The sequence below is a fragment of the Diadema setosum genome, chromosome 8 (genome assembly GCF_964275005.1).
Source record: "Diadema setosum chromosome 8, eeDiaSeto1, whole genome shotgun sequence".
In the NCBI taxonomy this organism is placed as follows: domain Eukaryota; kingdom Metazoa; phylum Echinodermata; class Echinoidea; order Diadematoida; family Diadematidae; genus Diadema; species Diadema setosum.
This window is the reverse complement of record NC_092692.1, coordinates 4,461,426-4,489,153: the sequence shown is the minus strand read 5'-3', so window position 1 is coordinate 4,489,153 and position 27,728 is coordinate 4,461,426. Positions and strand designations below refer to the sequence as shown.

The 27,728-nt window shown below is 39.1% G+C and overlaps 3 protein-coding genes across 3 annotated transcripts in view; 1 reads left to right on the top strand and 2 right to left on the bottom strand.

Moving 5' to 3' along the window:
* Positions 1-27,728, top strand: part of LOC140231998 (protein kinase C-like) — a 239,156-nt gene that overhangs the window by 60,301 nt on the left and 151,127 nt on the right. Inside the window, 1 exon segment of the mRNA XM_072312149.1 lies at positions 14,539-14,621. Within this exon segment, the coding sequence (XP_072168250.1) occupies positions 14,539-14,621 (83 nt within the window).
* On the bottom strand, positions 21,617-23,083 carry LOC140232405 (uncharacterized). The gene is made up of 2 exons (XM_072312535.1): positions 23,025-23,083; positions 21,617-22,980 (listed from the first exon to the last, which is right to left on the bottom strand). Exons 1-2 carry the CDS (start codon positions 23,081-23,083, stop codon positions 21,957-21,959), a joined length of 1,083 nt encoding a protein of 360 aa, XP_072168636.1. The 3' UTR covers positions 21,617-21,956.
* On the bottom strand, positions 23,029-25,936 carry LOC140231996 (uncharacterized). Its single transcript, XM_072312148.1, has 2 exons — positions 24,794-25,936; positions 23,029-23,117 (listed from the first exon to the last, which is right to left on the bottom strand). Coding segments are annotated over exons 1-2 (1,125 nt in total). The 5' UTR covers positions 25,918-25,936; the 3' UTR covers positions 23,029-23,116.

Genomic DNA, 27,728 nt, shown 5'->3' with positions numbered 1-27,728 from the left:
TTGTGGCATTGTCTGGTGGTTTTAGACATTAATATCCCCGTGGGGAATTAGAGGAGCAGTCACTTGATCACATTCTTCTGAGAAGAGTGGATAGGTCTGCCATATTTTTAACATCTTTTATTCTATAAATCTAAATTCGATGTCATTAACTGTGTTTTTAGTGTATGAATTTCATATCTGCAGAGTATGTGAGTGTGAATTCTTATCATAAAGTATGGCTGCTTACTTTCATGTCAACACATCTGTCAATTGAAACTTAGTTTTGAATTATAATAAGGAGCCAAAAAAAAAAATGAATGCAGCTTGTCAGAAAGAGTGGCCTATATACTTTAGACAATAACATTTATCAGAACATGATCAGTGCACACATGTTGAGTAAGGAGAGGAAATTTTAGCAAGTATTGTCAGTGTGAATGAAAGACAGACAAATGTATAATTGTAAAGCTGATCCTGATTCCTGAGATTATTTGTTTTCCTGAGGCTTGCTGTTGGTAAATCATTCATCACCCCCTTTCAAGTTTCTTTTCATGGCAAAATCTTGAGTTGGATGATATGTTTTCAAGTCTTTGGCAAAAAACAGGGAAATAATTGTTTATGCTGTGAAGGTAAGAGTAGATTTCTCCTATTGATATCAAGGTATTCATAAAGTGATACAGATAATGTCATTGTGGTGGTCATGTATAACCTCTCCTTAGTTGTCGGCCTTCTTTTGTCCGTTGACTGGCTTTTATAGGTTTTACAAGCACAGAGATGCCACATGTCTCAAGTGGCCGGAAGTTAGTGAGATAACTGCAAGGGAACGAAACGATAAGGGATGGGTGGGGGCTGGGTAGATGTCCCAGATTTTGGTCAAGGGTGAATACGTGTAGATTATGATTGACATGACTTATAGCAGATGGCACAATTTTTACTGCCCTCTGTGGATTATTTATTGACAATGATTAGTAATAGCTCTAATTTGTGATACAGCCATGCTATGTTTATGTATGTATCCTATAGCCAACAAAAAGAGATTAAGGAAAGGGTATAAATTACTTAATTCAGCACTAGCGGGTTCCCATTCAGTGTTTATTATTGATTTATTTTCTTTTTTGTTTTCCTGGGAGGCATGAGAAAATGATTGTTGGGTGGGTAAGAGTGAGATGGGTTATTGGAAGGTGAGACTCATGCCGTAGGTAGGTCTGCATGCAGTATAGGACAGAAATGATGGGGGGGGGGGGGTAGGGATATAAATGATTAGAAGTTATCAAGGTCAATCATAAAGCCTGTCTCGAGGAAAGCTGAGAGTGAGCTAGCATTATTCCCCTTCCATCCTTTCTTTTCTTGCGAATGAGCTTGGAAGTTTGCAGATCACTGTTGGTGCTGTTCTGTGGTAGCATTGAATGGGCCAGTTTACAACTAGATTCAAATGTAATTATTTTTTTTGAGGACTTAGTAAGCAAGCTATTTCATTTCAGCATATTCTTGTATACTCAGTGCATTTCAGTATCTGGAATCTAGATTGCATGCATGAATTGTTGCTATGTCAAGCAGTGGCTTTACAACCTTTTGGGTCGTCAGTGTCAACCTTTGCTCTACAAAGGAATTTTAAAGATTTGAATGTTTGTAAAGAAGTCCATCTTGCAAGTCAAGGAAATCAATGACATGTTGCTTACGCAGGGTTTCAAGGTTGTTGATTGTTTGTATGTTAACCCGTTGAGGACGGTTTGATTTTGCTACAACACGCATTTCCCATAGACACCTGCCCGAGTATTCTCGGGACTCGTCCTCAACGGGTTAAGGTTCTGATGCATGTCTGCATCGCATGTGTGATAGTGTAGTCAATTCATATGAGTTGTTGAAATGACAGTTATAGAACTAGAATGATGCTCTAAGTAGTTTATCAAGCACTGTAATTTGTATCTATGAAATCTGTTTTCACAAAGTTTAAAATTTGACTGTGAATTTTGCTTCATGATGATGACATTATAGTTTGAATGTAATCTTAATAAACACAAAAATAAAGTTTGATGATACTAAGCTACATGTAATGTATCAAAATAGAGCAATTTTACCAACTGTTTTGTGATTCTCTACTCACAGGACCTCCATTTGTGACCATGCACCACAAAACAAAACAAAAAGTCGCACCCCTTGATTTTAAGTGAGGACTCGAAAAAGGTGAAATGGTTCAACCAAGTCAATCTTGAGTTTTTCATATTTTCTGAAAGAGCTATCCTTCTTCTACATTATTCTTCAGTTTGGTATCATAACCTGAATGGGAAAGTGTGTTTTTAGCAGTTTTTCTGCAACCCTTTTTAGGGGAAGAGTAGAGTGATCAGGCTTGTCTTAGTGGCTGCTTTTAATGTCTTGAAATCCTTTGCATACTCTTCACTTTCAAGTCTAATAACTTTTGAAAGGATGACACTACTGCTTTGAAAGTTAGCATTAATCACGGGCAGAATGTGTTAATATAACATGCTCAATTTCAGGTTAATCTAATAATCCCTTCATTGTTGTTGCTCCAGTGGTTTACACCCTGTGTTTTGTCCCTTTCATCTCACAGCTAGCACGACTTGGTAAAGATAAAGCGCTTGAATAGAATGTGTACTTCAGAGCCTCTTTTCTCAGTTCACATTTTTCCAAAGTGCTTGCTTTCTTTCCATTATTTAGGTAGGTTAGGGGAGTCCATTTGTATTGAGTTATACATCATTTTAAAGCTTAGAGTCTGCTCTTTCAGAATCTGCCCTTAACTTAAAATTCATTTCTGGCGACTTTTTGTTGGTTTTGTGGTGCAGGGTCACATTTTATGTCTTATCTGCATGTGTGCTCATCTCTGTGTGTCTGCCTCCTTCAAAAAGATGAGCTGCATCAACATGATAAAATCAAGCAAATGGCAGAGTAAAATTTAGTGATTTCTATCGGTCGGAAACTTCAAAGTTCACATTATTGTGAGAGAATTTGATTTTATTCTAGTTACATACAGTAAAGTTTGAGGTAGGGTGCAAGCACTGACAGGAATCGGAATCTAACCTGATCCTACAAATTGTTAGACTGACTCCTTGAGTATAAGACCTGTGTTCTTCACTGCTTTCTAATCTTTGATGATTCCACTGCTTTTTCATTTGTTGCTGGTTTTGTTTAAATGAGTAGTATTTGTCAGTGATGAACCAGCCTATATGTAGCCTGTAGTGTCAGGTGAAGTGTTAAGGGCACTATTTGCTCCTCAAAATAGAGCATTTCTGTCCACATTCCCAGTTCATTCTCCAATCTCACTGTTGCCATGGTAACCATGCCTCCACGACATCCTTGATTTGTGGCCATCATCCTCCTCCTCCAATATGTTTCCTGTACAGACTTTGTGTGTACAGCTGTCTGCACTGCCACACCCGTGGTGGGTGCAGAAATCACTCCTCTAACTTTATCTTTCCTATCTTCCCTTCTTCTTCCCCCTCTCCCTTTCATTCTTTCTCTCTTTTTCTGTTTGTCTGTATGTGTGTGTTAGGAAATGTGTCTATCTGTCTTTCTGTCTCTCTGTTTCCTTCCTTTTTTTCTCTTTCTCATGTTCTAGATATGTTTTTTTTTTTTCTCTCTCAATTTCTCATTTTCTCTCAGTCACACGTCTGAATGTCACAAGAAGCTGCGTGCTTTCACAGATGCCAGAAGATGTTCATGTTGATGTTGGTGTTGGCTTGGAAGAAAAAAGAAAAGGATGTTGTGAGCATCACATGTGATATTGGGTTTGCTCTTTTCTCGCCACGAACTGGAGCTCCCTGGTTCCTCTCTGGATGATTTAGAATGTCACTGTTAATGCTCGGTGTCAGAATGGTCTCCACCCAACGCGATGGTGGTGCTCTCCTCAATTACCGAGTTGATGGGCTAAGACAGCATGGCCCTGGGTATCTGTTAAAGAGATCTCACACAGCGAGACTTAGATTTGATCTACATTGGAGAGGTTGCCAGGAGTCAGAGACCTTTTTTTTTCTTCATATGGTGGCAAGTTATCATGTGTGGCACCCGCCTGCTTTTAAATAATATTGTGTCTTTAATGAGGAAGAATTATGTTCCCCCTCAGGATAATTACAGACATTATCAAGCATGGATGTGGATTGAACATTCCCACGCATAATGTGCACTAATTCCAAATGACCTTGCGTTGATCTGCCTGTCTCCTCGCCACAGTAACCTCTACCACCCCTTATTGGATGCCATCCCCAACTTCCAAGGAAGTTCTACTCGCTGTGCTGCTGATTCCTACCCCACCCTCCCCGTCCCTGGTTTATTGTCATTCCTTAAACCCATTAACATCCTGGTGATAGCCTGTCATCCTTATCAAAAGAGAATGAGTGTCTTCTTTTTGTTGTTGTTTGATATCCATTGTATTTGATACATGGAGAACAGGGCACATATCATGGAAATGCATCAGATTAATGGCTCTTTTGGTGTTCGACACAATGGCTTGCTTTTTCAGCAGATAATAAAAAGCGTCCTCTTAGGATCTTTTCATTTCTGTTCTTCGTGAGCACTTGTAGCACACGCCGGTGTCTCTCTTCCCACGAAATGATTAATCAGGGCTAATTGGTTGAAAGCAAAACCACTCTGTGGGCGAGGCACCACAGCAGGTTTTGCCCAGTTAAAGGAGAACTCCGCGAGTCCGGGTGATTTTCAGACTTTTGCATTTGAACATCTATGAAATGGTTACTGTAAAACGAGGAATGTTCGCATGCATTTTAATTTCGCGAATTTCGCGAGAGCCAAGATTTGTGAAATTAAAATGCATGCTAGAGATCTTGTCTACACATATATGCATTGAATGTTAGAGGCAACTCGTAGGCAACTCGCAAAAATTTCGCGCTGTGAATAAGGCTGTTGGCTCCCATTCGCAAAAATTTCACGCAGCGAAAATATTGTGTTTTACAGTATACTGGGTACAGAGATACAGAATTTATAGTGATTAGGATAAGGAATAAGAATGATTTCAAAACTCAACAAATCACAGTGAACAAGCATGACGACATAGCAGCTTCACATTAGAATGCAGGATTGGTTGCTCATGGAAGCAGAACAAAATATTTAAGAAAGCATGCATAAATTCTACCTAGGTGAAGTTGTTAGCAAAAGGTAGTATAATAGAATTATCGTTCTACATTACTGGAATATGTGAGTCTTTTATGTCACCATCCCTGTTCAGTGTAATTTGTTTGTTTTTTTTTTCAGTTTGTTAATCTGATCAAGGACCACAATGGCTTCCACTAATCTATACATGACGCCATCGATTTACGTAGCACATGATGTGAAATTTGATATGAAAGGCGTCTGGAATTTCCCTTTAATGTCGGGTGCATCCACCCATGCAAAGAGATGCTTTCACACACACCCTGGGTAGATACTGTCCACTCTTGTGTCCGTTCACCTTACGGTGAATACCAAAACTAGTATTGAAGAAAACAAGATGTACTGTACAGTGTGTATAAGCACTGCATACTATTAAGGGATGGTATAGTAATGGTCGAGATGAGGATTTAGCTTTATTTTTTTATTTTTTTTGTGAGATACTTAGAAAGCACTTGATAAAATGTTAGAGAGCATACAATTCTATGAGAAATTTAAATTTTATTTGATGAAAATTGGTCTGGAAATGACTGAGCTATCCACAAGCAAAGTAAAACTGAGCAATCCTAATAAAAGGTAAGTCCCACCTTTTATTAGGATCACTTTTGTTTTGGATACCTCAGCCATTTCAAAACCAATTTTCATCAAATGAACTTTGAATTCCTCTCAGAATTTTATGCTCTCTCATTTTTTCATAAGAGGTTTCTCAGTATCTTAAATAAAATGATCATCAGAAAACTTTCGAAACCTGGGCACCGTGCCATGAAAGTTGTCAGTTACTGACAATCACCATGGTAGCAGCAATCAAAACCAAGGATTTTACTGAAGTTGATAGACACCGACAACTTTGTCAGGGCTGACAACTGTCATGAAACAGTGCCCTGAAGCCCCATCCCATCCAAAACTATACCATCCCTTTAACTCTTTCATCAATGTCTGCAACTTGTTTGTGTACATTGTCAATGACGGTTTTAGGACATGACCCTTAAAGGGTTAACATTCACTGCACACAGGAGACACTCTCTTTCCATCCTCTCCTTGTATCCAGTAGATAGTTGCAAACTTCTTCAAAATAAATCCTGTACATTATTTTACCTGTAGGCATCAATGCATTATGATGTCATTATCAGATACCTCCAATACTCTTGATTAATATGGAGTAAGGGAGAGGGTAGACCAAGGTTTTAAATAGGGGGAATGAAAATGGAACTACTAGTCATAAAGAGAAATGCTCTCTAAGTTGAATTGAATTTTTCAGGCTTATAAAACAATACACATTTTAAAGTGTCATTAAAGCATAATAATAGATATATATATGTTTTTAAATCATTATAAAATAAGTGATATGTATGGTTTGGATTATGAATGAAACTTGCATGCTGTGATTCAGCAATTGCATTGAAAAAGAACAGTGTCAAAATTGTATTCATTAATCAAGAAAATTACATAAGAAATCACACCAATAGAAAACTTGGGCAAAATGATTATTAAAGCTTCAGAGAAAATTTTTAACAAGACCTTACAAGCAGGTTAGAGGAGCAGACAGAAAGAGACATGAAATTTGTATATTATACCAAGTGCAAAGAAATATTTTGCTATATTTGATTGATTAATTTGAATTGATTTTGCATTTTGTTTTTCCAACCAAAAAGATGGTGTGCTTGTTTCTATTCAAAATGAAAAACAGATTGATTCAAATTGATACAAAATATAGGCCTACATTATTGTACCAACATAGATCAATAAATTTGTAAAACACATTATAACCTTGAATATAAATGATGGAAATAAAAATGCTGCAAGCGCCATCTTTTCCAGCTATTGCTTGATCTTGATAATGGAGGCTTCATTAATACTTTAAGTCACATACTGTATGGGCATCTAAATATAGGCATAAAAAACATGCAGCATGGAAGAATGGAAACAAACACAAATCTGGAATGGTTTTTCAACACACTTTGCCTGAGTGTTCAGCCTGCTTTATGTTTAACTACAAGCAGAATGGTTATAGAAATGAAACGTTCAGATCGGAATTGTGCAGTCAGTACCAAGGCAATTCCCCTGCACCCCCCCCCCTCGTACCAAAACCTCTGAAATTAGCCAGATTCCTGCAGATTTACCCAATATCATATTTCGTCTCCCCCTTCCATCTGATGTTAGATTGTGACCTCACCGAATGTCTCGGAAGGTTCTTTCTGAATCAATAAATTTAGAGAGAACTGTGCATCTCCGCTTCAATCTGCTTTCTGTTAACCCATTTCCGATGAGATTCTAAAATTCCTATAGACTCTTTACAGGAGCAGACATGTTCTTATTAACCATGGCTTTAATGATTAGAGACATGTTTGTATATGACAGAAAAGAAAAAGAGAGGGAGAGAGTGGTACATCTGCCCCCCCCCCCCACCCCCCTTCCGGAAGAAAAAACAGTTCTCTGGGCAAATAGCTTCCTTCAGATATAATTTCAGCCTTGTATTTCAATCGATATCTTCTGGCGCGCCAAATACTTTAATGGGAACTTCACGTATTTGACTTTATCTGCAGTATGTAGGAACAGTCTTAAAAGAAGCAACTATATATGTTTGTGTGTATTTCTGTGTCGTATCAAGAGAGAAATTTTGTTGCTGTCGTGTTTCTGGTGCTAACACAAAAAAACTGAGGATTGTGGTGCCGATATAAGGAAACTTAGGAAAGTTCTGGGACAGTGTGAGTCAGCAAGGAAAATAATTGGCTAAGAACTCTGATTTTCGGGGAGTTGTACTCCATAGTTAGCTAGTTAGGAGGCAGAACAAATTGAACCGTCCACAAAATGACTTGGTGGTTGCCAAGTTTTCTTTTTTTTTTTTTGGTGGCATCATGTCCAGTCTCACCTTGAGGGCCTCCCACAGTAATGTAGGAAGTGCTCAAGGCACATCCGTATGCGACAGGGGATGTATTTGAAAGAAGTGGGTCTCCAATTTTCATTTCATGTGCGAGATGTTTGTACCATGATACTCAAATTGCCTTGCCAGCATAGCAGTAACAACACTGTTCTACGGTAGCTTAAATCTGCACTGTGGGATGTGTAATGGTGTGGATTATGGTCTTGTGTGAGTGAAGATCTATACCGTATGTCCCCTAAAATTACAACGGGATGCTTCACAATGATAACTCTAAAAATAGTGAATCAATACGAACACAATTTCAGGGTATGAAACTATAACTTATTGCCCTCCTCTTACAAAATCTCCATCCGATTTGCTTCAGTGGTCAAAGAAAAATTGAGGAGTTTTGTAGAGGATGCCAGGAATCCCTTCCCTCAAAGTTCTGTCCATTGTGTTCACACATTATGCAGTTCCAAGAGCATCAGAGTGCCTAACTTTGAAGAACCAGACCCGTGACATGTGTTACGATGATCCACGTATCTCTGTGACCACTCAACCAAACTGAATGGGGCTTTCTGCATGATATAGCTAAGATGTTATATTTTAAGACCCTGAAGTAGCCTTTAGATGATTAAATCATATTGGAAGTTATCAATGCGAAACTCCGAGTGTAATTTTTTTTTTTTTTGGACGTACTGTACATTGGAGTGTGTGTAACTATTATGTGGATTATGATATAGTGTGAATGGAAGCTCTATATTGTGATGTGTGTGTAATGGTGTGGATTATGGAATAGTGTGATATCTACACTGTGATGTGTGTGTAATGGTATACAAATAATGAATGTTTATGAGTGCAATGGGCAGAATATTTCATGAGGTGAAAGATGAAATGATCCATTCAACGAGGCGCAGCCGAGTTGAATGGATCAACATTTCATCTTTCACCGAATGAAATATTCTGTCCATTGCACGAATGAAAAACATTTATTATTTGTTTTATATAACGCCTAAAATAGATCCTTGTCATTTGATGTTTTATTAATTTAGAAACAAGAGAGAATCTGAGATCGCGAGAGTGCTCACTGAGCCCTTTACGCTAGCGCAGTGTCGCATACACACACTGCAAACGCAAGCGCGTTTGACATGCGCAGTGTGCCGCGGGCTCTCAGCGAGCGTGCCATGGAGCAAATCGTATGGATCCAAAATTGCACAGTAAATGGGGCCACAATTGCACGGACGATGACGTCATAGTGAAATGGGCAGAATGATCAATGTCAAACAACCAATCAAATGAGAAGGATCTCTTCAGGTGTTATATAATATGGATTATGGTATAGTGTGGGTGGGAGATCCACACTGTGATGTATGTGCATACTTGCCAACTAGTAAGATTTTATCAGATTCAGTAAGATTTTTTACGATAAAAATAGCAAAATCAGATTTTCTGTCAGAGAAATCAGATGTTTAAAAAATATTTGGATATACCTTTCATGTGTATTTTCTGAAGATTTGACCGAAAGTATGATTTTTAACTTTAGTTTGCATATAAAATAAGATTTTTGCAATCCACGAGTAAGATATTTCATCTTGAAATGTTGGCAGGTATGTATGTGTAATAGTGTGGATAATGGTACAGTAGGGATAGAATATCAATAGTGTGATGGGTGTTAATATGTGTGAACTATGGAGTATAGTGAATGGAAGAATGTACCATTACATTACAACAAACATTCAAGATATGCTCTCATTCTTGTCCAAGCAGGTTTGAGAAAAAACAAACAAATAAACAAACAAAACTGTGAACCTGATACTAGACACACATTGCAGCAGCTCATTTAATAGGGGATTTGCAGCAGCTCAACAACAACTTTTTTATTAATTGATTTGATGGGTATATAGTAGAAGGTTTTTTTTTTTGTTTTTTTTTGAGGAAACTACAGTTTTGGGAAAATCCATGGCCAAGGGTCAGGGATCAATGAAAGATGTTAAGTTAAATCCAGCAAGCATCATTGAAACCTGTGAGTGTCTATAAACAGAAAAAACTTTATGAAAAAAAAAGTTGCTGTCAAGGGAATATTATGTATAGTCTCTGGCACTGGCACATTTCTCTGTATTTTACCTTTTGAATAAAAGAAAGAACCTAATTTTGTCCTCACTTTGGAAATTTGAGATAAACTGCTTGAGTGTCAGCACATGATGCACATGACCTAACCATTTTCCTGTTATGCCTGAGCAGAAACATTTTCTATGCCTGAGCAAATGATTAAAATACTTGTCAATGCTTGTCAAATTACCTCCCATAAATATGTGTGTATTTTTTTTTTTTGCAGTCAACAATGTCAAATATTATTAGGGCTGACATTTTCTAGGTTACCATGGCGCAATGGGCAAGGTGGAAGAATTTCAGTAGGTTCTCACTACACTTATCATTTTTTAATTTTTTGTTGTTGTTAGGGGAAGGCTAAAGATATTTGCTCGGTGAGCTTCACAGACATCATTGACATGTAATGCCCGGCTCTTTGAGTGCACAGTGATGAAAAGAAATTTTTCTATCTGGCTCTGAATCTTCAACTTCTATGTATGCATCATGCTTGGATTGATCACACTATAGGAGGAAACCTCATTCCTTTGGAAAAAAGTGGTTTGCAATGGATTGTTCCTCCAAACCCGATAAAGAATGAAAAGCTTGACCTATCGTTTTGCTGAGCCCAAGTTGTTCAGACTGTCGCTGATTAGTGCATCCATCAGGGGTTGAGGTGCTGTGTAACTTTTGTTCGGTGGGGGGGGGGGGGGACGGAAGAGGGGACAGAGGAGGGGAGAACTCTAAGAAAACTATTGTATACACTATTTAAATAGCGAGTCAAAATTTTTGCGAATTGGGACTTCTCAACGATTTCGTGAGAGGTTAAATTTGTGATCGTGGAGAACTGTACTGAATGGAGAAATGTGTTCATGTGTGTCACAATTGCATTGGGATGAGAGTCCTTGTTTACACGTGTCTTTAATATCGCAAATAGCACCTGACTCGCAAATTTGCGAAAATAAAAACCTCGCAAAATATTTTCCGCATACAGTATAGTTCTAGTGTTATGTCTAATATCATAACGCATCCTTATTTTAGTAATACCCCACCACATGAACCCCAAACACAAACCCTCTATTGTTTTTATCTGAACGTAAGTAAAGATACCTGCAACATTTGAAGTAAAAAAGCATAAAGTTAGGAATAACTTCAGTGGGTTTCTACCTGGTCACACACTGAATAGTGTTTATAAGATGGAAAGAAGGCATACAAATGGAAGAGCCCCTTCCTCCAGGGCTTCTTCTAGGCTTGTGCAGAAAAAAACCCCACCCAAAAGCAGTCGAGAATTTACTTTCTCTTGCGAGTTCGCTGCAGGTTTGTTTTTTTTCTTTTCATGCATATCTTCTTCCCAAGTATGCATAACTATAGATCCAAAGTAGAGATATGTAGGAGATGGGATGGAGAGAGAGAGAGAGAGAGAAAAGTGAGGGCAAGGGGAAGAATGTTGCATTGAAGAAGGGGGCCCCTACCGTTATATTTTCTGATAGCATAGGAGGTTGAGGGCAATGAACCTGGTTCGTACAGAAAATATTTGATAAGAGTGCTTCCTGTGCGTAGGATGTGATGTTTAATACAGGAAGCTATTCCAGTCACTATCAGATGTCTTTCCCACGTTTCCTGTCAAGAATGGCTCTAATAGGTATTTATGTATGTTTGTATAGGTATATTTTCCATGTGCACAAATGATTGTTATTTTTTGCTTGTATTTTGGGCCCACTACATATCTTCTTTTTTTTTTTCTCTCTCTCTGGCCACCAAAATTTCAGCTTTAAAGATTTTAGTGGCCCAAATATCCCACCAGACAAAAGAGTGAGTGTCAAGCCCTATATACATACAAATTATACACGTGATATACATAATTGTATGCATTTATCATATATGTGTGTGTGTCTGTGTGTGTGTGTGTGTGTGTGTCTGCTTCAGATTATACAATAAACTAAATAGCCAAGCCCAGAAAATGTGTGAGGTGCTTGAAGTGTTCTACTTTCAAACCCTCAAACCCTCATAATATATGATGCTGCATAATATATTCCGGTCTCTGAAGAGTGTTGAAAGTAGAGACAGTATTTCTCAAGTCTGGTACTTGTGGCATATATATTGAATATCGCACAAATCACAGTGTCTCATTTCTGAATATAGTGCTTCTTCAGGGCCTCGTTTCATAAAAAGTTGATATGATGGCAGCTCTTGCTGGAATGGCAATCGTCATGGTAACAACAAGAATCCAGCTTCCTGATTGGCTGTTGCTATTGGAAGTTGCCATTCCAGCAAGAGTTGCTAGCCTATCATCTTTTCTGAAATGGGCCCAGAACTTTTTCACTTTCTTTTGAGTGGATGAGATTGTCTCAGACTATGTGTATTTACAGTGCACCTTTGTTGTTTATCACTCCAGCTTCAATCAAATGAGGTGAAGAAGATTCAATATAGAGAGAGAGAAAGAAAAAAGAAGGGCAGAGGAATAAAGTATCAAGGGAAAAGAGAGAGAGAGACAGGGAGAGAAAGAAGAGGACAGAGATATGAAGAAATAATAAGATGATGGAGAGAAAAAGAAGAGTGTAGAGAGATTATAAAATGAAGAAGAAATGAGGAAAAAGAAGATGAGGTGAAAACAAAGTGGCAGAAGAAAGAGAGAGAGAGAGAGAGGGAGAGCCATTGTAAGTTGCCTCCCCCTACAAAAGAAATGAGGATACTAAAAAGAAAACGGTAAATAAGGAAATATTTTTGCTGGTATTGTAGAATTTATATACCTTGTCTGTGTATGTTGGGGTGGTTAGTATATTTCAATTTGTCTCATCCTTTAAAGGATGTCTCGCTGTAAAGAATATACTGGAAGTGATGCATCGACTTCGGCGCTGTTGACAATTTGATGCCCCTTGCCGACGTGGTTCAGGCATTTTGCACGGGGGCCCCGCTCAGTGGCAATTTTTTCCGACCGTGTGAGGGTCTTTTCTCTCCTGCAGTTGAGTGGGATCCCTCCAATTTGGGGGCAAATAAATCCCCGTCTAGTCGTAGCGACACCCAAATTACGGCGCAATCAGAAGTTGATGGCGCCCCGTCGCGTGCGATTACGACGGGTCGACACGAAATATCAAACCTGTTTTTCCCCCTCCTCTTCTTGCATGCTCTCCCATTTGAATGCATTGTTGTCGTTCCCACGGCGATGCAGCTATGCTTTCCCGATCATTGTAGCAGCTGTAGGTAAGGTCTGGGATTGCATTCTTGCAACTGAAGTTCCATCACTGTTGATGATGGCAAAATCCAAACGAAATTGTATATTTGAGAGACATAGAAATTGGTATTTCTAACTGCACTTGAACCGCAACAAATCCTCTCAACACCACCTTTTTTTTTGTTAATATTGTAGCAAGGAAGAATCCATCATATGGAATATTTTGTTGGATGAGAACCAGATGGGAGTTATCACATTTTTTTTTTTTTTGGGGGGGGGGGTATTGAGTTATTGGTATCACATTTTAGAGTTTGATGTCTTCTAAACTATGGTATCAATCTTTAATAATTTCCAGTTTGTCCAGGCCTTGTGCTGGTGGCTTTCGTACAGAAATATATGATGAGGTCATAAACGCAAAAGAGGTTTACGACTTTTGGAAGAAGGTTATGAACTTCAATCAGATCTGATTGACAATTTTATGTTCTTCCATGCATTTTTTTTTTTTTTTGGGGGGGGGGTGTCATCAGAAATGTATGCCAAATGCATGCATTGCTTTTGAGACAAGCAGTTTTGTTCCGTCAGCTTATTGGAAATATCAATTTCCTGCTTCAAAAAAAAAAAAAATGGAAGACACACATTCCAAGACATCTAGGAGCCAGCTGAAGAGTTGAATGCACCACCTTTATACATAGTACTTGTATCAGTCAAATACTTAGTCATCATAAATATGTTTCCACTTATATGACCTGGGGCCCATTGCATAAAACTTACCACTGAATTTCAATGGTAACTACCGTCAAAATTAGGCGTCACAGCCAATCAGCATCAAGGATTATAAAATTTACCGCTAATTTGAAGACTTACCGCTAGAAAGGAGCAGTAAGTCCAGCGGTAAGGGTTTTATGCAACAAGGCCCTGGTAACAAATTATTCCATTCATGTGTACATTCTTGATGCACATCTCAAAACAAAGCCTGAATGCACTCTAAATGTATTGGTTGATGCTATATTGGGCAAGCTGTGGACAAGCCTTAGGTAGGTTATCTGTATCGTTCATTGTATGGAGAGGGGGTGGGGAGGACATCCAGAAAAAGCTTGGTAAAATCTTCCGATATATAAATGTTTTATTACTATGTTATTATGTTATCATTATGTTCAAACCTTTTTATCGAAAAGCTTTGACCAAAATTTCCGTACAGTTCATCTCATAAATTCACCAAAGTGCCTTTCTGTTTCCATTTTTATTAGAAAGTGTATAGGAATTTGATTTAATAATTCCTTAGTAGTAATAACTACGCTCTCATAATTTTCTTTTGCACTCCTTTCCACAGTTTGCAGTTTTGTTGTCCACAAGCGCTGCCATGAATTCGTCACATTCACCTGCCCGGGGACAGACCCTGGTGCCGACTCGGATGTAAGTTGCCCACATACGACTATTTGCAGCAAACATTTCTTGTGTCTTCTAACAGGTGCATGGAATAGAAGTGCCCAGTCATGCTTAAAAGTTCATTGCTTTGGGTAATTATTTTGAATGTGTGTGTGTGTGTGTGTGTGTGTGTGTGTGTGTGTGTGTGCATGTATGAATGTGTGCCTATGTGTCTGTGTGCTATTTGGTGTTACAATGAAAAATGAAATGTGTGTCTCAATTGCTACCTTTGTTCAATTTCCAAGTGCGGAAATGTTGATTTTCTAAAAAGCAATTATTTTTTTAACATTGTACAATGATACCAATTTGAATTGCTGTTTTCCTATATTATTTGAATGGAAGTGAATAATTTTTACCGGGAAAAAAAAGAGAGAAATAAACATGTAAGGGATCACAGGCATGACACCTCTGTTTAACCTGTTCAGGTCTTGCTATATTGTTAATTAGGCCAAGGACTGAGGAGTCAGTACAGCGTAACAAACTAAAGAATGGGTTAAACTTCCTTGTTGGTCTTTGCTTTTACATAAATGTAACTTACCTTGGAGGTTAGCATGTGGGACTAACAAGGTATAAGAAAAATACCTTAGTTATGAGTACCAGCCATAGTGAATATAATATGAATTCAAGTACAGTACACTCATAATAATCACCGTTGTGACTTGACATTACATGACCCCCACTAAAGAAGGGTTGTTGAAATTTCGAAGAATTTTTTCAAAAATTTTGCAGCCACCCAAACATGTATGATAGATACTGATGTTAAGTGTATTGTCCTACTAAAGTGGTCTTCTTTATTCATTACAGTATATTGAAGTAATGGAGAAGTTACTAGTATGGTATGGATTTCCTTAAAAAATATGTTTCCTGTGTGCTTCTGTGTGTTTTGATTGTTGTCTTTTTTACTCCCTTGGCTGAAGAGGTTAGCATCCCTAATAATATCTCAGGAAATGTCATTAACTGAGAAATTGCAATTTTTATCACCCACTCAAAACAAATGAACCGACCAACCAACCAAATAACAAACGAACATCCTGGTATTATCATCGCACCCATGTATAAACGTATCTAAATTACCGGCTCTAAAAGAGGTGTAAATTGGATCCTGACAACAGCCCTTGTTGACAACTAATCTATCTTGACGTGCTGCATCAACTGACTACAATGTACCGTCCATTGTACAATTTGTATCCCCATCTAGGGTAAAACGTGTTAGGACTCTGCTGGTACAAGACACTTTGATTAAGTGTTTTTTTTTTCCATTTTTCAATAGCTGTCACAGGTGATATTACTGCCTTGTGAGCAGGTATGTTGTTGTGTTGCCAAGTTGATTATGCAGCAGTGATAATTGCCATTTCTGTAATGACTCTGCCAGACTCAGCTGAAGTGCTCTGTACACTGAATATTCATGCATGACCAGTCAAGTTTTACAGGTTGATTGGGGGGGGGGGGGGGGGGGGGGACAAAAGGGTTCATTAAATGAAAGGGGAACCTTATGAATTGTGCATGCAGGCAGGAGAATTTGCTGCAGATATATGTTGATCATAACTTTCATCAACAATTCGTCTAGTAATTTGATGATATCCATGCCTGCTGGATTACCGGAACCTTAAACCAAAATAAAGGAAATGTCATAATAAATTGTACTTGAAGTCACTCACAAGCAATACATTCTTATTCTCTCTGCTCAAACTACAGGTGCTGTCCTCAAATAAACTTTGGTTAATGTCAAGAAAAAGTTAATTGATCTGCTCTCCTACTATATTACTAGGAAGTGCCAGCAAAAGAAGTTTACATTTCTGTCCCCCCCCCCCTTTTTTTGTCCCATCACACTCATTCGAATAAGATACCACATAATAAATTTTAATGCAAGGCAATAATCTTGTTTCAAGACAAAAACTTTGATAATAAATCTTAATAAAGTATTGTTCATGTTTTTGCTCAAACAAAACCAACACAGTCCTGCATTATTGTATATATTTATTTCAGTAATTTGTGGCATCAGTGGTCTGAAGTACCGTAGGTTTATCCTTAGCATCAAGTGGCTGGTCGTCAAGATGAAGAATAAATAGGAAATTTGCATCAGCATCAATTTCTTGACAGACTATAGACACCAGATTTTTTGAAAAAAAAAAATTCATGGATACCATGAACATAGAATGTCTTTGTTGACTGTTTTTTTTTTTTTTGTTGTTGATACATTGCTTGAGTGATAGGGTCTATACAACCTTTATTACGGTGTCAGACTGAGGTCTTATCCTCGCAGCCAGGAGATATACGATGATGAAAACCTGAGTGCGTGGTTAGGCCAATAAAATACAGGAGGAAATTACAATTTGTATTATGGCTTGGCTTTGTGAGCAATCTTTTTTTGCTCATTAGAGGAACTTATTTGGGGGTATACAACTGGGCCAGACAAAACAACCTGTAATGCACTACTTTTACCAAGTCCTACCAAACAAAAGCACACAGGAAAATAAAGCAATAATGGCATGCCACATATCACTGTACACATTGTTTAGGTTGTTCATTTGTTAAAATTCACATCAATCATCTGCGTTCCGGCAACATTAGAGTAATAATGTACCTGATTGCTGTTTTGTGGCTGTGCTTGTATTAGATATGAAAAAAAAAAATGATTCTGTGGATTGTTGCTGTTGTTGTTGTTGTAGAAGATCAGCTAGTCTCATCTTCAGGAGTTATGACCAAGTTTATATTTAGTGGTCTTGCATGATGCACTGTTGGTCCAAATTCTACCCAAATTTGGATATCTTTATTTATTTTTTTTTTTTAGTGGTTTATTCCCATACAAAATCTTTGTCTTTGAATGATCATGTTTTGCAAGGAAACTGTCTTGTCTGTGCCACTCGGAGGAGAAAGATTGACAGATTTTTTTTTTTTTTTTTTTTGTGTGTGTGTGAAGTGTTTCCTTGTATTTTAAACAATTCAGTACCATATCTTGGAACTGTGGTAGAATTCTATAGTGAAGACTTCCCAATTCCCAAATGTGTGAATATGCAACAAAGAAATAGAGAATTAAAAAGAGATCATAGATAGAGAGAGAGAAGAGAAGAGGAAAAAGTAAAATTTAGCAAGAAAAAGAGAGAGAGAGAGAGAGAGAGAGAGATAGGGAGAGAAAAGAAAGAGAAAGTGTTAGAACTGTGATATAAAGTAATGATGTAAAGTAAATGTAATGCCTGACACTGGGACAGAAAAAAAAAAAGAGCAGAAAGGGGGCGGAAATGAAACATGATGGCAGGGTTTTGAGAATGAAATAAACAGTGCATTACTGCATTCTCTGTTTGTGCAGGATTGTCAGTCCATGATATATACTCTAATTCTTCTTTTGTCTCATTCTCTCTCCAATGTGGCAAATATTTACCCGTTTCCTTTTTCTCGCTGTCATGGTTTTCGCACCCGAAACTGGAAGAGCAACAAAGATCTCGCTCTACTTTAAACCCTACTTACGTCAGCAGGTTTGTGTCAGTTTGGCATCTGCCCCAGTATTGAGTGATGCTGTCAATACGGCCACAAAACCCCAGACCTCATTTTGGGAACAGAGCAAGTTTTTTAAGATATGTATTAAATTCAAACATGAATATTGATTGATGTGGACTACTTGTTTGGGAATGTCACAGCAACTCAAATCAATGCTGTATGTAATGCAGCTATCATATTTGTTACTCATGCTTTTTTTCTCTCTTTAATAAAAAAAAAACCTTATAAAAGATATCTTTGCAGTGACTGTAGAACTGGTAACATGCTTTGTGTCCTTGATGATTAAATCTGCATTGCTTTTATTATCAGAATGTGACTCCAAATTTTAAGGATGCAATCTATGGTTTGTGCATGAACTTGTTCAATTACCCTATTCGCCGGCGATTAGGCTGCAACGCTGGATAAGCCGCATTCCGACTTTGGTGATGGAAAACAGAAATAAAAAATCTAAGAGATTTTTATTCTGGTCAAAACTTCGCTACATGTACTTTTCTACATTATTTTTCTCTAGTATGAACATGATATTGAGAAGAAAAATGAAAAAAAAAGGAGGAGAAGAAGAAGAGGAAGAAAAAAAAGATTGTGGATATACTTGAGTGAAGACAGCCCAATGTGTTTGTATCTTGGTTTGCAAGATTCTCAGAGAAATGTTTTCATTCTGTACAAATTTGATTGCTGTAATTTCATATAGCAGATGCCCCTCAAATGCCATGGATGGTACATATATTGATTGGTGCCAGTTCCACAAATATGGCATTTCGCTGCCGTTTCAAGAAGTGATGTCATACGTAATGTGTTGACAAGGTTTTTTTTCTTTTTTTTTTCTTTTGAGTGTAGGCAAAAAAGACCAACTCAAGCAGATTGCTTCAACTCAATAAGAGTGGTTGATTTGGTAGTACACTTCATTAAACCCTATACGAAAATGATGGAAAAATGCATTTAGCAATCAACCTGCATAGGCTCTCAATCTTACTGGGGCTATGGACTATTTATGAAAGGGTTTGGGAAAAAAATCTTTTAGTACTAGTGGCATTTAGGATGGAGAATGAATCAAATTTTCTATCAGAAGAGTAATCATTGATGATTAGACCTACATTCTTCAAGAATTGCTATTTGATCTGTTGAATTTCTTTTTCTTTTTTGTCAGTGTATGCCATCTTCATTCAAATGATTGCAAAATTTTCCAGTAAACAGGAAAATCTCTCAAGATGGTGTCCAAAACGTTGATAGCTGTGGGAAAAAAAAAAAAAAAATCGCCGTTGCTTTTTTGGCTAATGCTGTTAATATTCTAAGTAGGAATAAAGCCTTTTAGCCTTCTTTTATGAGTGTTTCCCCTCCTTTCCCTCCTTCTCCTCCTCCTCTTCCTCCTCCTCTTCCTCTTCCTCCTCCTCCTCCTCTTCCTCTTCCTTCTCCTCCTCCTCCTCTTCCTCCTCTCCCTGTCTCCTCATTTCAGCAACTAACATGAAGAGAGCTGCAATCAGACTCAAACAAAATCTAGGGAGAGTTTGTATTTATCGCATCTGACTGTGTGTGTGGTAAATGCATCGAGGAGTACCTACCCATGCAATAATTCATGTTTTATTTCTAAATAGCTCTTCAATGAGAGAGGGATTGGGGTTGCAGTCGTGCTGTAGTGGGCTTCACATTTCAGAAATTCTTCAAAAAGAGTGGACATTGTTACTTTGTGGCGTAATGATACACCTAAATAATTCAGACTCAATTTCTGATGCAAGCAGTGCACATTCTGACCTTTGAGCATACTCTGAAATATTTGCTATTTCAACATCTCCAACACCATACTTGACAAAGTGGCCAATCAGATATAATATGTCTTCTTTATTTTTAGTATACATGTGAAATCGATGTAGTAGGCCAAATAATCAGTAACGTAATCAATGAAACTGGAAATACATCGGTGATGGAAGAAAAAAAAAAGAAGAAATGATTTCATGTAAAAAAAAAAAAAAGTGCTTTGAGAATTCATTTTAATAAAGAACAACATTAAATCATTGATCATTTGATGAACCTACAATGTTTGTTGGGACCAGAGAGTAATTTGAATATTTCTTGTCTATGCTGCCATGAAGACAGACAAATCCTTTGTGTCTCATTGGAGTTGGGACGCTCTGGAACATTTTGCTCTTCTCTAAAGCATCATCACGGTTCCTGCTTGACAGCTTTCTTCCTGTTCATTTAGACTCATTTTTTTTTGGGGGGGGGGAGGGGAGGGGATAAGTTATTTAAGGAAAAGATGGAAATGATGAACTTCTGTATCTGTGTGTGTACATAATATATATATATATATATATATATATATATATATATATATAGTACATAGTATGTACATAATGTGTGTGTGTGTTAGTGTTAGGAAACATAAGCACAAGGGATGTGCATCCTTGCTTTGAATTGTCGTCAAAAAGCTACAAAAATAAGATGTATTGGGATCATGGCTATATGAATTATTGATGAAAAATAGGAGTCAGACACTGATAATGAATAGTTATTTAGATCACTTTCATCTCTTTCTCTATCTCTCTCTCTCTCTCTCTCTCTGCATCACCATGACAACAGGCTGATCTCCTAAATCCTCAGCAAATGAAACGCGGGGGGGGGGGGGGGGGGATAAAGATACGTAGCTCCTGTCAATTGTGCATCTATGTCCCTTTATGGCATATTCCAAAAGAAATTCCAAGTTTTTATCTAGTTTATTTTTCTTGACAATTGCTGTTACTGATGGACAAGAAAAATTTAGGAAGAGATAACCTTTCATAAAGGTGTGCAGATTTTCTTAAAAATGAGAAGCATGAGACTTGGGAATATTCAATCAAGAAATTGTGGAACAGTTCCTGAAGCTGGAACCAGAGTCTTCTGGTGGCATCGTTCCTGGTTACCATGACGACACGTTCTGTATCTTGTCTGAAGGATAATTCCTAAATTATGCGAATAAATGAAGTATAATTAGAATTCTATCAGTAATAATGAAGTACAAGATGAGGAGGGTTGCATATTCCTCGTGCTTTAGGCAGGAGCTTCACACAGGTGGAAGATTCAAAGTCTATTGTCATGATAATGAGTTTGAGTCTTCGAGTGTATATAAAGGAGGTGGATATTCCACGCCTCTCATCTTTCGAAGTGTGAACAAAGGACCTTTCCAACATCACGACTACGTGAAAACAAAGACACCACAGTCATTCAATTCAACAGGCACATGCACTGTGTATTATGTTCGCCCTAAAGGGGCCTTGCGTTTAAATGCCATTATCACTCATCAATCACAATCTCATCAGAAAGATAAACAGTTTCCGTGCGGAACAAGGGGAGGGAATAAGACCTGTTGTTATCAATGCTGTATGTATGCAGCGTGTGGGCGGGACCCTCCTCATCTTGTACTTCATTATTACTGATAGAATTCTAATTATACTTCATTTATTCGCATAATTTAGGAATTCTATCACGTAATACTTCGTACAAGCTTCAGAGGGTTGCATAACAATTCAAAGAGCATCACGGGAACTGTTTTGTATGTCATACAGTACAAATGGCAACTATGAAAGAAAACACAGATGGCAAAATAGCATTCATGTGTATTTCTGAGCAGTTTTAATACTCACACTTCGTTCAGTGAGAACCACGACCAAAAATAATAACATCAGTTGACAAGTTGGATAGCAAAGCGGCAATACAAGGCTGTTACAATAATCTTGGTAATAACATTAAGTCGCTGTATATGTCAGAGGTTATACATGAAGGCACTGTTGTATACAATGTTAAACAAAACACATGTCGCCACATTCAAGTTTATACACAAACATCATTCACGATCGTCTAGGTCCCAAGATTTAGGATAGTGGACGCAAAATTTTGTTCTGTAGAAGGCTTAAAGTAGAACTCCCTAAAGGTTCTGGAGTTTGACCAGTTTGCTCTAGCCATTATTTCATGGATCGAAACACCGTGGCAAAAGGCAGCTGAACTGGCCGCACTACGATAGCTGTGGGCCGAGAAAATTGATGCATCTATCTTTGCTTTGACTAGAACATTCTTTAACCATCTTGCTATTGTGGCGTTCGACGCCTTGTTGTGTGGCTTCCTCCTCGAAAGAAAAAGCTTTGTCTCCTTATTAGCCTGACGAGCCACTTCCGTTCGTTTGAGATATTCCTTTAGAGTAGACAAAACGCAAATTTTTTCATTTGGAGTGTAAGCTGGTAATTCAACCGACTGGGAAGCGATATTCGCCTTGGGTGACGTTGTCTTTAACAAACCCATAATTTGAAAACTTGCACATTCATCATTTACAGTCATGTACGATGTATCAAGAAGACCTAACGTCTGAACTCTTTGAGCTGAAACAAGTGCAGTAAGAGAAATAAGCTTTTCACTCAACTGGAGTAAATCGAGATTTTCATTAACATCTAAGGAACTTAAATAGTCCAAAACCTTGGAAACTTCCCAAGTGCTCGTGTACCTCGGTTTCGGAGGTTTCTCATTAAATATTTCCTTCATCAATCGTATGATAAGCGGATGCTTTCCAACAGAAAAACCATTAATAGGTGGTAGCGCAGATGACAGCGCTGATCGATAACAGTTCACTGTAGAATAGCTCTTCCCCAAACTTTGGGAAGACAAAAAATTAACAACATGAACTATAGTTGGGTTAAACGGATCAAACGATCGTCTATTACACCAATGTAGCCACTGGGACCAAGCAGACTCGTACTGTTTGTTGGTATTTTCCCTCCATGAGCGGGAGAGAAGACGTCTAGCGTCCTCCGAAAAGCCTTCTGCTTCCCACTGTTCGCCGAGATGGTCCAGGCGACTAGCCTGATGTCTGGCAACGTCGTGGGGAGGGGCTCTAGACAACCCCGTGGGAGGAGAATGGGCGGGGCTGTTAATGACTCGAGGAGGATGGGGTACCAGGGCTGGGCTCTCCACAATGGAGCGATGAGCAGCGCCATCTGGCAGCTGTCCTGATGTAACTTGTGCAGGACTCTAGAAAGAATGCAAATAGGTGGAAATAGATATGGGGTTAGCGAACTCCATGATAAAGAAAATGCGTTAACAGCGCATGAAAGTGGATCGCGTTTCCATGACACGAACATCTGCAATTTGGCATTGTGTCTACTAGCGAACAAATCAACATCAGGTGTAAATGACCTAGACAGAACCATCGCAAAAATATGTGGTCGAAGGCTAAGTTCTTTGTTCATGTCCTTTCGAGACAGAGTGTCGGCCTCAATGTTATGAATGCCTGGTATGTAAGAGGCCGAGAGCCAAACATTCCTACTAAGGCACCACGACCAAATTTCCCTTGCGATGCAGTCTAGATTTGGGGTATTTCCTCCCATCTTGTTCACGTAAACCACTGTTGTGTTACTATCTGATTTCACGTGAATGTGTGTATTGGTAATTACATCACAGAGCGCTTGGATTCCTCGATACACTGCGAGGAGTTCAAGCTCATTAATATGCAAAAGTGATTCGTCTTGCCACCACCTAGCTTGAACAAAGGAGCCGTCATTCTCACAAAAGGCTCCCCAGCCTGAATTACTTGCATCAGTGCTCACTGTCATGGATATGTCGGGCAAAACTAAGCATGTCTGAAAACTTTCAATAGGCTGAGAAACCCACCAGGATATCTCCCGGAGCTCCTTTTTCCCCAGCTGGGCATGAGTGTTGAAATTTCCGTTTGATTTCTTAAGCTCCTTTGTCTTGAACCATTCTAATGTGCGAAAATGCAGCCGCCCCGTAGGGATCGCATCAAAAGTGGAAATAATCAAACCAATAAACTTTGCCAGGTCCCTGATAGTAACTCGGTTTGACGATAACAGAATTCGACCGCAACTCTTTAATTTCACCACTTTTTCGAGAGGTAGACTAACTGTCATTTCAACCGAATTTAGCTGAAGACCCAAATAAATCAAAGCCGTCTTAGGTGTAGTACTTGATTTCTCGAAGTTGACTAGGAACCCTAAGTTTTTCAACAATTCGACGGCACATGTAGTATTTTGTGCGCTCTCTTCTTGAGAACGTGCTAAAATGAGAATGTCATCCAAATAAATAACTGCACGAATTCCCTTACATCGAAGGGACGAAATGACAGGTTTCATGACTTTAGTGAATACTCGTGGGGCCGAGCATAGGCCGAAAGGTAAACAATTGAAACAGTAGAATTTTCCATTCCACGAAAAACATAGAAACTTTCGATGCTCATCAGCCATTGGAATTGTGAAATAAGCGTCTTTCAAATCAATTGTCGTTAAATAATCGTATGGCGATAACAGTTCCTTAACATCTCTGAACGTTTCCATTTTAAAATGTTCATGTTTTACAAAGGCGTTCAGGTTCTTCAGATTGATAATTGGTCGGAGATCTCCTGATTTTTTAGGAACTGTGAATATAGTGGATAAGAAGGCAACGTCTCCCTTAGCAATTTCGCTAATTGCACCTTTCTGGCAAAGCAAATTGACTTCTTTTTCGATGGCAGCTTTCTCCTCGTGGGAGAAAGGAAAAGAAAGGGAGCTTCGTGATTGTTTGGGAGTAGAATCAAAATTGATTTTGTAGCCAGTGACAGCATCAATTACCCACTGATTGGATGTTATAGCCGACCAAGCGTGTCTGAAGAACCTGAGTCTTCCTGCCTGGAATTGTTGATGTTTTGAACTTACTAGTTTTTTGAAGAGTCGTCACGGGCATTTCGCTGCTGGCCAGCAGTCTCCCGAAATCTCGGAGGGGGAGGACGAGAGATCGTGGCAGGCCGGAACGATCTCTGTGGAGGTCCGTGACGGTTGCCTGACCGCGTATCGCGGTAGTTGTCATACGGGCGAAACGCCGGACGTCTGCCACTCGTGAGGTTGCCGAAACGGCGGCGGTATCTACCTACTGACGGGGCGATCTTCTGCCCCACCAAATAGGTATCTCCCACTGATTTCAAGGTCGCCGAAAGGTCACCACCGAAAAGTGTCTGACCCACTGGCACGGTTCGGCTGCAAATTCCCCGATACTTTGGGTTGAAAGATGGCTTTAAATCTTCTCGACGCTTCATCGAGATTTCATACGTGGCGTGTCCCGCCAGCGTTATCCCATCCAGCGCCAATCGTTTGACGCGGCTCACATCAACTGCCCTCTTGTCGTCGGCAGCATCATGAAGTTCTGCCAGGATATGGGCGTAAGGGATCATTCCTCGCACTACGGCTTTTTGAAGTTTTTGGGCTCGAGAGTCGGCCGCTCTAGCTCTGGTAGGAATGGACGCCCATAGCTGTTCATCGACACGGGGGGCACACAGCGCCGGGGCGTTTGCAGGCGTCAGATATTGCTTATCCAGTTTTTCAAGACACTCAGTCTTTGGTGGCATGGTCACGGCTTTTGTTAGCCGGGTAGAAAGTGCGTCGAAAACGGGCTTTCCAAGCACCTCGGGGCCATGACCATATAATTCGTCGTCAGAGTCAAAGCCAGTGTTTTTGTTCACTTGTGCAGGGGAGAAAATCTCAAGGTCCGCTTCTGGGTCATAGCTGACCTGACGGCTGGGGGACGACACGCCTGATACAACAGACGACTCCGCAAAGATGCTTAACAAGTCATCTTCATCATCCCGGCTACGCCGAGGATGCCCGCCGGCAGTTTGGGGCACATGCTTCGCATGCTGCCCGGCGGGATGTTGAGCGTCAGATGGTTGGTTCTCCATTAAAGCTGCCAATTGCGTTTTTAACAGTTCGAAATCCGCCATCGACGGCACAGCAGCTGTGGACGGGACTGGGCCCGTCGACTGTCCCCCGACTTCCGACATATCCATAGTTGAGAAACTGCGTATGATAAGATCGAAGACGTAACCTCCTGCCGTTCACACAAGAAAAAGATGAGAGGCGTGGAATATCCACCTCCTTTATATACACTCGAAGACTCAAACTCATTATCATGACAATAGACTTTGAATCTTCCACCTGTGTGAAGCTCCTGCCTAAAGCACGAGGAATATGCAACCCTCTGAAGCTTGTACGAAGTATTACGTGATAGAATTTACCTCGAAATGGAAAGTTACTTTTAATTACAGTGAGGGAGGAAAGCAATGAATGGTGCTGTGAAACTTTTAATGGTATGGGATGTTTGATAAAATTGATACTGGCATACCAGTCCGACACCTCAAAACTTCATATTTTCTCTTCAACCAGTACTCTACTAACTGCATTTCAAGAACATTTTATCCCCCCCCCCCCCCCCCCCCCGACGAAGTGAGTCAATTCTTTCCTTTAAAAGTGACGGTGAGAGTCATAATGTAACAAACAAGAATCCCTTTGAGCCACCATTTATTCTAATAGTCATAATTTTTCTTCTCTTTTTATATTTTTCTTTACATTCATCAAACTGTTTATTTCTATTTTATTTTTAAGTGAATTTATATTATCCTTAAAGCACCAGCAAATGATCGCATTATTCTTCTTTCTCCCATTGAACAGCTCAGTCACTTGAGATTTTTTTTTTTCAATCTGATATCATGAAGTTTTGTGATATATAATATTTTTGCAGAACACTAAAGGGAATATCATTCCAAGCATTTATATCTATACTCTGTAGAGTGTCAAATTGAAAGCATTTAGATCCTGAAATCCTAACTCTTTTTGTGAGAGTGGGAGGCAGCGATTTATGATTGTGGCATTCGTCTGATGTTATCTTTACTTGGTAACTATGGCGACAGCAATAAAACATCTCCCTAATCCTGAAAGGCAAATGAAGTGTCTGAAGAATAAAGCTTCCATAATGCTGTCTGTCAAATGGGAGTTTTTTATTCTCCCGTTTGAATAGGGTTTTAGACTGAGGAGGTGGATAATTCTCTAAACTGATTATGTGTGCACCAGAACGCTGTCAGGGGGGTGGTTTTCTTTGCTGCCAAGTTCTTTCCTCCCTCAAGGAGTCATTTGACGAGAATTTAAAATTCCAAAAATTGTGAGTGATGTTATAGAAGCTGGAGCCATAGCAATCATCTTAATATGGTTCAAGTTTCATTACCCCCCCCCCCTTACTGCTTCAGGAAATGTAGCTTTTCCCCTGTAACTATAAATGAGGGAGACTTTATTATATGTGATCCGCTACAACAAAAAGATCCAAAAGTTGGTGAGGTTGATTGTCTGAAAATGACATGACATTATTCCCTTACTCTTCTGCTTTAATTTCATATATAACATGACTTGTAAAAGTACTTGGTTGCAGAGATATCAATGATTTTATGAGAGCATGTCAAGTGGTCTAGGAAATCAGCACTTCAAGAAAACCACTTTCAAAGTTTTCCTTCCAACGCAATCGTGCTCGAGGGGAGGTAACACAGTTTTCTCCTCTTGACAATAGAAGGTACGCTCTTAGCAACCTCCACAATGTTCATCCAAGCTTAACACCAGTGGTCTACGCACATTCAGTCAGTAACCAGGATGCCACACACTGACCAATAAGATCACTTCCTCGTTGCTGGGGCGTAGTCTGTCTGCGGCACTAAATCCAAATCTTCAAACACATTTCTGTTCTGTTGAAAGTCAGAAAATCATGGCCCAGAAAACGTGAATTTCTTGCCTTTCCTTTGATCATTCAGCTTTTAAATTTTGGCAGTTGATAGAC

Excerpts from the sequence above, each read along its gene's own strand:
- LOC140232405 (XM_072312535.1), bottom strand. The coding sequence starts at position 23,083 with ATGGCGCTGCTCATCGCTCCATTGTGGAGAGCCCAGCCCTGGTACCCC. Across the intron at positions 22,981-23,024 it reads TGGTACCCCATCCTCCTCGA|AGCCCCTCCCCACGACGTTG; the intron begins GTCATTAACAGC and ends GGGGTTGTCTAG.
- LOC140231996 (XM_072312148.1), bottom strand. The coding sequence starts at position 25,917 with ATGGATATGTCGGAAGTCGGGGGACAGTCGACGGGCCCAGTCCCGTCC.